The sequence below is a fragment of the Typopeltis vanoorti genome, chromosome 2, assembly GCF_054136105.1.
Source record: "Typopeltis vanoorti isolate ZY-2024b chromosome 2, IOZ_Tvanoo_1.0, whole genome shotgun sequence".
Taxonomy (NCBI): Eukaryota; Metazoa; Arthropoda; class Arachnida; order Uropygi; family Thelyphonidae; genus Typopeltis; species Typopeltis vanoorti.
Window position 1 is genome coordinate 46,499,553 of NC_143550.1, and position 11,735 is coordinate 46,511,287.

An 11,735-nucleotide genomic window follows, 5' to 3' on the forward strand; every position below is an offset into this window, starting at 1 on the left:
TGCTGAAGTACAAATTCAGGGAAACTTAAGCAATGAGGGTGGAAGCAAGTGAGTTTGTGTGACGGCACCCATGAGGCGAGTGCGTGTGAGAATGACCAAGTAAGGAATCAAGTCTCTCAAGCAAAAATATTGAATAGGGTAGTCGATTCAGAACGTAAAGGTGGGTGGAGGGAATACAGGGATCTTGCCATTTCTATACACTATGAATGCCACAAGTATCAGGAACAAGATGGAGGAGATTTTGGCATTGATGAGTGCACCTCGCCAAAAGTTATAGGCATTAGTGAAACTTAGCTAACAGCACATAGGGATTGAATGGGAAGGGTTTAGCATTTTCAGGGAAGAGAGAGAAGTTAGGATGGGGTGATGAGTATTGATGATGATAGCAGACGAATTGCAAATAAAAAGAATAGAAGACAGGTGGGAGGGTGGCTGTTCATATGAAGCAATGTGGTGTGAATCAAGATCACTAAGAGAAAATATACAGTTGGTTGTTGCTATTGGCCAGGGAGTTCCACGAATGATCTGGAAGACATGCATCGCCGAATTAGTACAATGAGTACAGGTTAATTGATTATTATGGGGGTCTTCAACTATGGAGATATAGACTGGAAGGAAGAAAGATCACATGGCAGAAAGGAAATAGAATTTATACACCTGCTGAGGGATAATTACTTAAGGCAGCATGTGATGGAGGGGACTAGGGGTGGGAGAGTATTGGACTTGGTTAGGATCAAAAGAGCTATCCACAACCAAGGTGACAACATTGCCTCCAATTGGTGGAAGTGGCCATGCGTTATTGACTTTTGAGATTGTAAAACATGAGGAATATTCTATCAAGAAGGAGTATTTGTGGAACTACAAGGCAGGTGATTATGACGTGCTTAGGAACAAGCTTAAATCTGTACCATAGCATAAAACACTACAGGGTAAGGATGTTAGTAGTGCATGGGATATAGTTAAGGGTCATCTAGAGGAAGCATCAAATTGTATACCTAGGTGAGGAGAATTAATCGAGTAGGAGATAGATGGATGAGTAATATAATAAGGCACGAGCTGCTGAAGAAACAAATGCTGCGGAGGATATATAAAGAGAAAGGTGACCAGCAAACTCACGAACATTACAAGACTCAGACAAGAAAGGTGACCAGCATTGCAAGGAAGGCAAAATCAGATTATGAGAGGAATTTATAGCCGAGTGGGCCAAAGGAAATCGTAAAGAGTTCTTTCGTTATGTGGAAAGTAAGAGGAAGAATGACTGTGAAAGTATAACTTTAATGAATGATGATGATCACAAGGAGACGGAAGCGGATAAAATAGTTGAGTTACTGAGTGACCACTTTGCAAGCATATATTGTCCTAGTGAAATTACTGCTTTAATCTATGTGACAGACACTAATGTGGGAACAGAGGTGGATGAATTGGAGGTCCTTACGATATTGCAGAGTCTCAGTGTAAATACAGATATGGGATGAGATATATCAGCTAGGATTTTGCGAGAATGTGCAAGATAACTGGCAATGCCTCAGGCGTGGTGGTAAAAGTACCAGAAAAATAGGTAAAAAAGAGAATTCAAGAATGGGTAGATAAAAATATGATACTGCATGAGGGCCAGCATGGCTTTGTGAAGGGTCATGCAGAGTTGGATAAAGGAAATGGCTACACACGATGATTGTGGTGGATTTTGCAAAGACATTTGACAGAATACCACATGGAAAACTGTTACATAAATTAGAACAAATGGGGATGGATTATGACACTGGTTAAGTGGATAAGAGAGTGGCTGCTGGACAGATATCAAAAAGGGTATATGGAGGGGCAGAAACAGGTGACTAGTGGTGTGCCACAAGGTTCAGTGCTGGGACCATTCCTGATTAATTTGTACATAAATGATATAGGAAATAACCTGAAAAAAAATATTCAGTTGTTTGCTGATGTAAAATTAGGTAGAGTAATAGTTAATCAAGGCGATGAGACAGCTTGCAAGACGATTTCAATAGGCTGTCAGTATGAACAAAAGCTAATGGATGTCAGTTTAATGTCGAGAAATGTAAAGTTATACACTTTGGGATGAGTGAGTGGAATTGGTTGCCACAGTCGTTGTGAGTGCTTTTTCTGTTCATTTTTGTTTTTCAAGGAGATGTATGATAGATTGTGTGAATAGATTGGGTCTACAGAGATAAGTCTTTGGACTCCATTGAGATGCCCGTATAATAATAATAATAATAATAATAATAATAATAATAATAATAATAATAAAGTGGGCCCACAGATCCACAAAGACAAAGAATTCACCCTCCAACTGGATGTCGCTCCATGCCACACTTCAAAAAAAAGTGAAAGAGCCTAAAATCACAGCATCTAATTGCTTCAATCTCTTGGCATTAACCAAACGGAAAATTTGTGGACCGTAGTGAAAAATAGATTTGGAAAATTAAATTGTGATACAAAGGAGAGCTTAATGCAATCCATTATAAAAGTATGGTTTCGAGATGCAGAAATAAGAAAAATGTGTTCTGCGTTGTTCATTCCTAAGCGAATTAATGAACTTATTAGGAACAGAGGAGCACAATAAATTATTAGGTAAAGTTGGAGTTTAATTTTTGTACTTATTTTCTTCCAAAATTTAAATTTTTCTTTAAAATGTGAGTGCTCGGGTTAATTTTCTCGCTACTGCAGTCTTTCTTTACTCAGAAAAATGTCTCGTAAGAGCACTTGGTAAAAAGAGTGGTCAGCTGAATTGTATAATTTATGACGTTGCTCCAGTGAGCAGGCAGTAATTGGTCTGCAAATGCAATTGGAAATGAGAAGATGGTATACATCATTAGCGTGGAGTAATTATGAGCTACATTATTATTATTTTTTATTATAAAAATATAATTCGCGATTAGTTCAGTTTACTATGTTTCGATTACTAAGAATATACTTCGTTTTATGTTTGTGATTAAGACGTTCAGAAAATCTTTATGTGCAGTGGAAATCGAACCTGCATATTTAGATTGAAGGAGAAGTAGACACCGTAGACTCACCAAAGAGGCCAGTGCGAACCTTTTAGATCTGTTCTTCGCATCACGAAGAGAAAGCTTAAAATGCTTCAACTTCCCAGTGACCTTGATAACAAGTGATAAAAAATATAAACTTATTTTGTATTCTTCGGTTTCTTTTGTTCATTAAGATTCATAGCTAATTTGAATCTTCTTTTTATAAAGTACAAGTTACACACCAACTGGTAGTTGATATCCCAAAATTATGTCTGGAGGCAGATAAGCAATTTTTATCAAGAATTAAATTTCAAAGGAAAAACATTTCTTTTCTATTTGGTATTAAAACAAATGAATTTTAGTCTTCCTATTAATATTTGTATATTGGTTATTTGGATCACTTTACAAATATTTTTTAATAAATGTCCCTTCATATAAGTCAAATTGCTTCACAGTATTGTTGAAAGCAACAAAATGGATTTGAAATACTCAATTCGTAATCTGATTGTCTCAATCAAACACCACAACGGCCACAAAATGAAGTAAAGATGAAAAATCGTTCCATCTGTCTGTTCTCTATCTTACTTTAGACTTTGACGTTGAAAGCTCGTATGTAGTGTTTGAAAGCAAATATTAGCAGTGCCATCTAATGATGATAAAAGAAATGAACGAGTGAGATGTTGTGAAAGGACAATTATACAAAAAACAAGTCATATAAGTGATTACTATACTCCCACAGATGCGAGATTTCTGCGCATGCGAAAAGGATAATCCATTCCGATATTAGGGTAATCACTGTGTTTCGTGGGATGAATGTTTATTATTATACGTTGGAAAATTAGCTTTTCTTTTATGAAAATTCTAGTTCTTAAAGTGGTAATTATTTTACTTTTACTATTGGAAAATTTATGTATAAAGCACGTGATTTCGCGTGTTGGTAGACCAATTTGTGCATCCTTTATTTCTTTCTACCCTACAGCATGAATTGACTATTCTTGGCACATTGCCAAACACGGTTCTATGAACTGTGGGCGTACAACATATCAGTAATTATATAACGACTACTGTATAACAGCAATTATTACTACATCAGTATCACTTAGATTCAATTTTGTGGAGTTTTACTGCTTACTAAATATTTCGTTTTATTGTGTTTCAGGTGATGGTGAGGTCCAGGAAAAAAGAGATGGCGTTGATAGTTCAAGACGCTTACGAATCTCTGTCCAAAAGTAGTGGTATATGGCCAACAGGTGGAGCTGAACTCAATCTGCTCCGTTCTTCCAGCGATCCCGGTGAAACCAAAGATCTTCCTGCATCCACCAAGCGGTCATTTTCAGCGTCCGAAGAACACTTTCCGGCCAGTGAATCCACCGATTCCAGTTCAGTCAGCGACGAGACTATCACTCCGACCAAACCGAAGCAACAACGGAAAACGACAACCAGTCGAAGAAAGCGTTCGACTCTCAATGCTAGGGAACGGAACCTACGGAGACTGGAAAGCAATGAACGAGAAAGGATGAGAATGCACAGTTTGAACGACGCCTTCCAAGCTCTAAGGGAGGTGATCCCTCATGTGACTATGGAGAGGAAACTCTCCAAAATCGAAACTCTTACTTTAGCAAAGAACTATATCATGGCACTGACCAACGTCATCTGTGAAATGAGAGGCGAATCGACACCGTATTCTCTATTTGCTCCCGATGGTGACAACAAAGATAGCTGTCAAGATAGCAAAGAATCAGCAGCTGAAAGGTTTCTCCTTCAACATGCAGAAATAAGTCGTTTTTTGAAACAGGAAATCAAAATTAATGCTACTCTTAACATAAAATTGGAGGACTTGCCCTCTAACGGAGGAAAATGAAAACACATGCATTTATAATCAACCAGAGCAACGGACAGATTACGTAATATATTTTAAATCAGCCATATCCTTTAAAAGAGAACAAAATGCCCATGTTAATATAGACTCAGATGAGTAACAGTGCCATCTAGTGATGATGAAAGTAGGTTTATCTAACCCTTCCAATGAAAAGGAAGTTCGTAATGGTTAAAGGGTTCCATATGTGTTCATTGATGTATACATGTTTTCTTAAACTATTTTTCGGGATGCACAGGATATATATCTTTCTTTATATGGCTATAGGGTAGGGTTTATGTTTATTTTTTAAATTACTAACATTCTTTCCCTTCACATATTTAACATATGCTTATTACGTGCATTTTAAAATATTGAGGTGTGAAGAAAAGATTATACGTTGTCCTTACTATTTTCTGGGGATAATCAAAATACCGGTTTTAATTCAATAAGAAATTTAATAATTAAATAAAAAAAAAACTTCTTCCGATTGTGATAATACTTCAGGACAGAAACTATTAAATTATATATTTAATAGATGCCAGTTTAATTACAAACTAGGCAAGGTAAGACCAACTAGACCAAATGAATTTCACAACAGTTCTTCAAACATCAGCATCATTTGTAGAAACTGTGTAAATGCATTACACAAATAGAATAAACAGTTAAGGTGTACAGGTATTGCAGTAATACATTACGAAAATGACATATATTTGTTTATGATCTGTTTAACTGGAGTGATTATCTCAGATTCAATATTTTAGTAATTGACGTATGAATGCTTAAAATCTATAGTCTCTCTCTCTCTCTCTCTCTCTCTCTCTAAACGATTACAGTTGAGTTGTTAACGTCTGTTCAAATTTTGGAATAAGAAAATATTAAAAATATGACAATTCAACATATGCATATGCGTGTTCTAGTTGCAAAGTGATAATTAAATAAACTGCTTAGTTATGTAAACTGTCATAAATAGAGATAAAATTTTAAGGGCTGGTCCAGTGATCTGATTGTCAACGCTTGCACAAAATTATGTAAGATACTCGATCTGTAAACAGTCTTGAATACATGGAGATAGTTTTCATGAAAAGGGGCACATGTGAAAATTTGAAGCAAGCTTTGAAGATAGTTTTCGGTACTGTGGCGTTTTTTCGGAATCAGTAGTAGAATTTGAGACAGTCTTGGGTTAACTGATAACAGGAATTAAAGTTAGATTCTTCGACTTGTAATTAGCTTCCTAAAACAAGTAACAAAAACATTAGTTTTGTACAGTTAGTTATTTCAAGTTTTTGAAGCGATATCATTTTCATAATGACAGAATTCTCAATGTTTTTGCTTTCATATTCTTGAATTTCTGGACAATTTTCGTATCTAAATCGCCGTAAACAAATTCGCAGAAAAATAATTTACACTGCGTAAATACAATGCCTACCAATCGGCAATCAATAAAGTAGACAGTAGAGTTTTTGAAATGTATATCGATATGTCGACATAGACATATGTTCCGAAACGAGTGCATGCGATCTCTGTAACCAGAGCAATGAATTACGTAATTGAATCACCGTCACGAAGAAAATCACTGTTGTGTGATTGCAGTATTTAATTTCGTTACCGATCGACTACTGGATTAGCGTTGACTTTATTTATGTGACCTTTAGAAAGAGTTTGACTTTTCTATCAATTAAACTTTTATGAGATGTTCCGTCTTTTAATTTCAAAATTTCTGGTAAGTTTTCAACACTACTTTCCTGGTCTCCAAACAATCGTTTAAGATGTTGTGTGGGCTAAGAAAACTCGAGAGAAAAGTAAATGTCCATGTTGTTATTCCCTACAGCGTCGCTTCTAATCAAGACCGTTCTCCCAAAGTGCTGCTACCAAGGCCACTACTGACTCTCTGATCTCTTCTCTACAGCCCCGTCCCTACGACTAATTAAAGTTAGTGATTACTTGCATCGCCATGATAATTCAAAGGACCGGTGTGTTCAATGAGAATCCTCCGTCTCATGAGATAATCTAAGGTTGCTTCCAAAACTTAAATTAATATTAAATCCCAATTTTATACGCTACTTTGATAAGTTATTTTGCTTCTTATTACAGTCAAACATGACACGCAAAGCAACTTTTCTGACTTCCACTACTATCATACATATTACATAAGTATCGTAAGTATGGAAGTATCATACTTATGATACTTATGTAAGTACCATAAGTGTCATACTTATTGCACTGAGGCAAACACCAAAGAAACCATGAGAAATACAATAATCGGCAATTAGCGAGTCTGTTACTCACGTTTCTCCTTGCATAAACTATTTCCATGTTTGTTATTCTCTTAATATAGTTGCACCCTTAACCTAAGGATTCTGTTTGTCCCGATTTCAATGTGCTGTTTTTTCCATACATCTATACCGAACTATTTATCTTTCTGTCTCTTCTGTAAGTATACAAACAAACGTGTGTCTGTGTAAATTGCAGCCTTAAAAGATGAAGAAGGCGTCGGCGTCTCTCTCTCTCTCTCTCTCTCTCTCTCTCTCTCTCTTTCCCTCCTCTTCCTCTTCTGCTTCTTTCTAGTCTTAATCAATATTTGATGCATCCAAAGGGAGTCGAAGAACTATAAATAACTGAAAAGTACTAAGAAAGCCTGATGTGTTCCTGGTATGATAACCGAGATATGTGACTGAGCAGCGGAGTGGAAACCTTTCATAAAGAAATGCCTGAAGAATGTACAAAGAAAGATCTACGTCTTACAATTACTCCAAGTAAGGAATGCATTCTTAGAAGCAGAGTGCTGTACATTTGTTAATATAGTAATTCTTCCCTTTGATGGATTGGCAAAAAGAACACTTTTTTTCGAAGAAACATAAATATTAATGCATTCAATTTTTTTTTTCATTTTTTTAATCTTTTATCTATTATTTATTTGTGTTTCTTATGTCAAAACGCTTTACGACATTTGAGAAAATATTTATTTATGGAAATATTAAGAACATTGAACAATAAAAAGAGTCGCCTCTTCGCTGTTTGCTGGCATGAGAGAGAGAGAGAGAGAGAGAGAGAAGAGTGAGGGTAATTAAAATACATCATTTGCCTTGTAAAGAATAAAGTGCTTGGATAGGTATTACGATAATCACCAAGTAAGACAGAAATACTTTAATCACCATTACGGAGAACGTGCTCTTCCAAAGAAAATCTAAAACTCTGCGGAATTTATAGAGAGCAACAAGACACTCCAGAAAAAACGAATACACTTCAGAAATTTCCCTAATCAACATTTCAGGAATCTCAAAATTAAGAGGATAAGAGAGAAATTCCTTGAACAACAAAGTCAAAAGTGACCTCCATCTATGCTATTAATGAAACTCATACCATGGCAATGGAAAGGATGAAGAGGTTGTAGGCTTAAACGTAACTGCAAATAAAAGTTAGATTATTTTAGAAAAGTTCCTTTGTCTCTCTCTCTTTCTCTCTCTGAATCTGGATCTGAATTGTAAAATATCGATTGGTAGGATCAGGTGCATGCAGACGTAAAATGTTGTCAAGACACAATAATATTCAGTTTTCGGAGTACTTTAAATATTATAGGTGGAGCAGCTGCTATTGACGTCATCGATCTATGAATAGAATTTCTGCTCTAGTAGATCTCCGCGACAAAGTAGAGCATACACACTGGATGTGTGCGTGCGTGTGTGCATGCAATATTCAAAATGAACATGCCGTACAGTGACCAGCAAAGAAAAACGTTCTACTTTCGTTATTTAGAGGTTGCATGAGGAAGTTATGCTAGGCCATTTGAGATCATCGTCGGTCATCACTGTTTTTTATAAAACAGTTGTGTTTGATTTTTCGCATTATTATCCGTTAGAATTCTTTTTGTTAAACTAACGGAAGTTTCGTTTGTCATAATGACCACATATCATTGCCAACTTCTCAAATAACTATCAACTGCATTCTGTTTATAATCAATAAATTGAAGAGGAATAACAATGATCTAATATTAAGAACATTGTACAATAAGTTTTAAGAATGCCAAATAGGACTATATGTTATGGAATTTATAAGATTTCTGCAATCCAAATGTGTAGATGAATATCTCATTTTTATCTCGGTATGACAATGTCGCCATTAAAATATAGAAAAAAATTGACGGTTATCTTATCATTTATTTTCGCTGTTGGCTATGTTAAAACTTTAAATTATAATTCCCAGAGACAGAAAAAAAAATTGCATCAAGATTTCGATAGTCTACGCCATAAAACACGAATCAACAAAACTTAAGATTTAATTTCTAGAAATTGATTACTTTATAAAAACTAAAGGGAAAAAAAAGTTAAATATTCTACATAATACTTTCCATATGGTCATAAAAAGAACTTTATTTTCGTCATTATTATTAATTCAATGACAATTCCTTGAAGAAATGTTGAGTATGTATTAATCACACAAATAACCTTTGCAATTCGTTAACGGTAATTTACATACTTTTATTATTTATTTAGGACGGGTTCACAAATATACATAAAAACAGTCTTCAATGAAAATTTATAATATTTCTTTTCCAATCCCATAGATTCTGAATGCTATCCAGTTATAATCTCTTATCCTTGTGCTATGTCTTTTATGTGAATCTCTTCTTTTGTGTGCCTATGTTTGTGAATACATGTGTGTGTGTGTGTGTGTTTCCGAGTTAAATTGCACCTTACTAACAATGCAAAATGTGAAGAGACAATGTCTCACATACCAATCATATCATGATAACAATACGTGGCCATATTTTTTCAGTGTGCAAGTAGAAGTTAGAATGTGTCTGCAATATTTCGAAATCTATTTATAATATATATAGACATAGATATAGATAGATAGGTAGATAGATAAATAGAAATAGATATGCATATATATATATATATATATATATATATATATACAGTGTATATGACAATGAAATGTGCATACATTGATTGTATATTATCATAAGAATTATTTCTGCCCAAATATTGATATATATTTTAACAAACCAGCACAAACATGACAGTACGTGATGGTTTTAATGCTAGATAAAGATACTGTCCTTTATTACAAACACATTTTTAAATAAAACAGATAGTTAAAAATAACGGGCTATGTTATTAAAAATAATAAAATTGCTATTTCTACGAACGTGTAGTTCAGAAGCACTTGCTTCAACAAAGAAAGTAGGCATTCTTAAAAACGTTCAAAGTTTTATATAAAGATGCTAGTTCTCAATAGAGCCATCTTGTTATACAAATTAATAAAATTATTTAAAATGTTGTATAATAATTTGTTATTAACTTTATCAAATAATTCTACGAGCCAATTTATTATTATTATTATTATTATTATTATTACATAGAAAGAAATGCTAATATATTTTATAGTATCATAATTAAAACTACTATCCTTCATTCAACGCACAGATTTTAGTTTAATTTAAATGTATTACCTATAATAAATCTAACAGCATATTAATATAATATTTATATATGAATATATAAATTAGTTGAAGATTTATTTGTAAATCATTTGGAATAACATAAATAAAGCATTTATTTTATGTATTCTATTTATAGTAAAAGCAAATGCATATTAAATTGATTGAATTAGTTAACAAGCAAATAGTTGTTATTTATTTTTATTTAAATATTGAAAAATATAACATCTATCTGTAAGATTTGTGGAAGATTGAATAGGTTGCTACGAACCTCGTAGAGATTGAATTACAGTCGTGTAATGCAAGTATAATACCAAACAATACACAAATATATTAATTTTAAAGTATAAAAAAATTAAATTATAGTCAATTAGATAGTACTTATTTAAATAAATTATAATGAAATTATTGGGTACTATTTATAAATTTAATAGTTTTAATTTTCTGTTAAGTTAATATTGAATTTAAATAAAAATTTAATATAAATTCTATACTGTTAATAAATGAATGTATATTTTAATGAAATGTTATGGATTATCTTCGATATTTAATTAAAACACTTGCCAAAGGAGTGCTTCTAGTCACACAGTAACATATCTTAATTCAATGTAATTTGCTAAGTACAAGTTGTTTATATGTATTTAGATTAAAAGCCCAAAATGTGAAAATCTTTTATTACTAAAATACGCTAAAACCCGAATCCCTCAAAAGTATCGAAACAGTATAACAGGTGGCGCTCTCGTGTTTTTATGTATATTTCTAATTACGTTAATCGATACGTGAAGTGTAGGGACAGTAAATATCATTAACACCATCCGAAAATTTCACTAGTTATACGAGAATGACACATCTCATCGCATCTGCTGATGCATATCGCAGTTTTGGCAATGCTAACAGTTGTCACAATGGAGGCTTGTTACACGGTAATTTTCTTTCCATGCTTCAAATTAAATATAAATGATGAAGGGATTTGCTTGGTAAGATTATCTGTGAAAATTCAGGTAATAACATTTGGAATATTCGACTAATGACTACACATTAGTCGTTCCTAAGATTACTATGGCAAATCATGCGCCACTTTCTTCGAAATAAGTGGCCTGGGTTATAAAGCGGGAAAAGGGTGCATCAATGGCCCAATATCACAATTAGATTGGCTTCCTTTTACCTGCTAAGCAAAAGGTATTCAGATCTTATCCTAAGCATTTGCTAATAATTTATTTATTTTGAATAACCATAAACATGCGATACTAACTAAGAGTATTAAAATCAATTGATCAGAGAGGTTATCTGCTTTTGATACTATCAAAATGCATTGCAATTCTGAGTGTACTAACGTTGAAATTACAGCCAAAGGACATAAAATATATGACAGTCTGTGAGTTATTAAACGTATGTTCATAAATGCCCTTATAAATGTCGGCTTATTACATTTAAATGATTCTAATTTACGATACCA

General features: G+C 33.6%; 1 protein-coding gene across 2 annotated transcripts in view; it reads left to right on the forward strand.

Moving 5' to 3' along the window:
- LOC150108980 (uncharacterized) overlaps positions 1–10,246 on the forward strand; it is a 180,162-nt gene extending 169,916 nt beyond the window's left edge. For both annotated transcript variants that reach the window (XM_090404717.1, XM_090404710.1), the window contains exon 3: positions 4,141–10,246. In XM_090404717.1, the coding sequence (XP_090260843.1) occupies positions 4,144–4,842 (699 nt within the window). In that variant the 5' untranslated portion in view covers positions 4,141–4,143 and the 3' untranslated portion in view covers positions 4,843–10,246. The remainder of the gene's footprint in view (positions 1–4,140) is intronic.
- The last annotated feature ends 1,489 nt before the right edge of the window (positions 10,247–11,735 follow it).